Genomic DNA, 2,956 nt, shown 5'->3' with positions numbered 1-2,956 from the left:
GGTCACCCACGATATGCTAACGAGGTGTATGAACACCAATGATAGGTGTACCTTAGGGTCACCGACAATTGTATAGGTGTGCCTTCGGGTCACCAATGATGATATGTGAACTTCCGTATGGCGCCACATGCATACATTAGTGAGTCAAGTCAAGAAAATCATTATACATAAGCATATATGTGAGATTGATTATATATGTGAATTATATTGCGTGTGTGTGTGCTATTTAACTTTTATTTCTATATCTGCAACTGAGTGAGAAGTTTCTCACTCCCTTGTCATTTTTGTGTATATTTAAATTATGATGCAGATAATTAGCATGAGGCTGAGGATGTTGGTGGTGAAGCTTAGGCTTCTGTTTGGGTTTCGCTCTGATAGGATGTGACATCGGGATTAGCTAGACTTATTGTTAAATTATTATTATTTTTCTTTTGTAATTTTTATGTTATTTATGTTGAAAGTGTGTATTTTTGTCATATTATAATTTTACTAAAAGATTATAAGTTAATTCCTAACTAGGAGGCTCTGCCACCTTTACTGGGATTAATCTATAATCTTTATTTTATTATTTCTTGACAATTTGATACTTACAGTTGAAAATTATGAATGTGCATCTTTTACCCAATGATACTTGAGATAATTATTTTATATTAGACTAAGAAAGAATTTATATATAGATGGTTTATATCTATTGTAATTATGTTGGGGTAGAGGGTGTAACATTGGTAATTATAAAACTGAACTAAAATATCTAAGAAAACATAAATCTCTCAAAATTTCGCAAATGTCAATTATCATAACAAAGCAAAAAAAAAACTGTAAAATGAAAGACTAAGCTCATTTTTCCCCCATAATTAGTAACATATACATGTACCTACCTTGAAAATGACATTCAGCTCAAGCAAAACAAACAACACAAAAATAGGTTGTTAATTTATTATTGGCTTAAATAACTTTTTAGCCAAATTAAAGTTTATAATCCCATTAAAATAGTCTGTTTTTATTTTTAGTCCTTTTAATTTCTGTTTCATTTTCGTCTCGCATTTTCATCATTACGGTAAGTTTGAACATTATATTTAAAGGGGAAAAGTCAATAAATTATAAAAACCAAAATAAAGAACAAAATGAAGATAACTTAAATTTAAAAGGTGAAATGAAAATTTGAGAAGAAAAAAATATAAATAACTAAAATTAAAAAAATTAAAAAAATAAATTTATTTTAGAGAGACTAAATATTTACTTAAGTCAATTTCATAGAATTTAAGTATTTTAAATACATAAATACAGTAAGGTAGAAATCACATGAGAAATGAACAAAATTACATTAAAATTTTTTTTACATCACACCATATCATTTTATTCTATGAAAAATTTTATAATTTTATAGAATTTATGTCATATTTTATGTTTTATTCTTACTGTTTTCCATTTGTTATATTTCTTTTGTAACTCAAAAGTTATTGCTTTGCTTATTTTTATGAAATTTTATGTTTAAGGTTTATTTTTCAGATTGTCACTAAACATTAATATTTTATTCTATATAATTTAGTGCAAATTAAAGTTTAAATTTTACAAGTTTAATTTTAATCATCTTAATTCTAATTATTTTATTTTTTATCCTCTAAATTTTATTTATTTTCATATTAATCTTTCTAAATTTTAGTTGGTTTCATTTTAGTCCTATTTTATTTTGAATCTTATAATTTTTTCACTTTGCTATTTTGATCAGGTAATTTTTTTTAAAACTTTTTTACATTAAATTTATTGGCCGGCAAGTATGAAAATAAAACCAAAAAACAATATAGTGATAAAAGTGAAAAAAGAATTGAAAGGACAAAATCAAAACTCCTTATTTTACAGGAACAAAAAGCTATTTAAGTCTTTATTATTTAATATATATTTTATTTAAGATTAAACATATTTTTTTGTCTCTATAGAGAAAAAAAATACTTTTAATTCTTGTAAAAAAATTATTTAATTTTCAACTTTTTAAAATTTAAAATAAATACTTTTATCTCTATAGCTTTGTCATATGCACCAATTAAACCCTTAAGTGTATAACATAAATAAATTAAAGGCATGTGACTATCTCTACAGCAGTATCCAATACCAGTAAATAAAATAAAATTTTAATTATTACTTGAATCAATACATAAACTAATAATTTTTCTCCTGGTTTGAGAGAAGGACATTAGGCCCCAATATACACAAGGGCATTGAAAAAGTAGTTTTGATCCCACAGAGACTAGGAAGGTTTATCAGATTTGGTTGTTGAAACCCTAAAGATGGTCCTGCCCCACGTAGACAATTACAAAGATCTCTTATACCTTGACCAGTGTTGTCACCCATGGCTCTGTTAAACACCTTTGTTGCTCCTTTACAACAATCTGAAGATGGATTTGGTACTTTGTTTACCAAATAAGGACCACAGAAGGTAAGTACTGGCTCATCTCCATTGCATGTTGCAGGAATGTCAGATGCTGTGTGTGTTATCATTGCCAAAGTGTAAGCCATAACAAACATCACAAGACCCAAAACTTTCTTCTCTCCCATCTTATTAAGGTGCTGCAACTTTGTTTGTAAGTTTTTGATGAGGCACTCATAGCAAAGCGTTACTTATATAGATTTGATATATTTAATGTTTTTGGTAAATATACTTTATTTATAATATTCTTTCATTGATGGGTCTTTAAATTTGCGTTTTTTTTTCCGTTTTAAAGTTGCGATTCTTGCGATGCATTCATTATGTTCAGAAAATGTTTACGTAGCTTGTGGGAGTTATACTCTTCTTTTGACTAGAAAAAAAAAACTATCTATTAATTAATTATCGATTAATGATTAATTAACAAAATTTAATTATTAATTAATTAATAGTATATATAAAAAGAAAAGATCTGCAACAATTCGTTTCTCTCCAAAACTCTGAAGTTCGAAACTCCGTCAAAAACTTTCTATA

The 2,956-nt window shown here is 26.7% G+C and overlaps 1 protein-coding gene across 1 annotated transcript; it reads right to left on the bottom strand.

Annotated features, from left to right (window-relative positions):
* Positions 1-2,157: 2,157 nt before the first annotated feature.
* LOC109792124 (non-specific lipid-transfer protein 3) lies at positions 2,158-2,553 on the bottom strand. Its single transcript, XM_020351501.1, has one exon. The coding sequence runs from the start codon at positions 2,551-2,553 to the stop codon at positions 2,158-2,160; it is 396 nt and encodes a 131-aa protein (XP_020207090.1).
* Between the last annotated feature and the right edge of the window lie 403 nt (positions 2,554-2,956).

The sequence above is a fragment of the Cajanus cajan genome, chromosome 2, assembly GCF_000230855.2.
Source record: "Cajanus cajan strain Asha chromosome 2, NIPB_CcT2T_4, whole genome shotgun sequence".
NCBI lineage: Eukaryota > Viridiplantae > Streptophyta > Magnoliopsida > Fabales > Fabaceae > Cajanus > Cajanus cajan.
The sequence above is the reverse complement of the archived record's forward strand: the minus strand, read 5'-3'. Positions and strand labels throughout refer to the sequence as shown.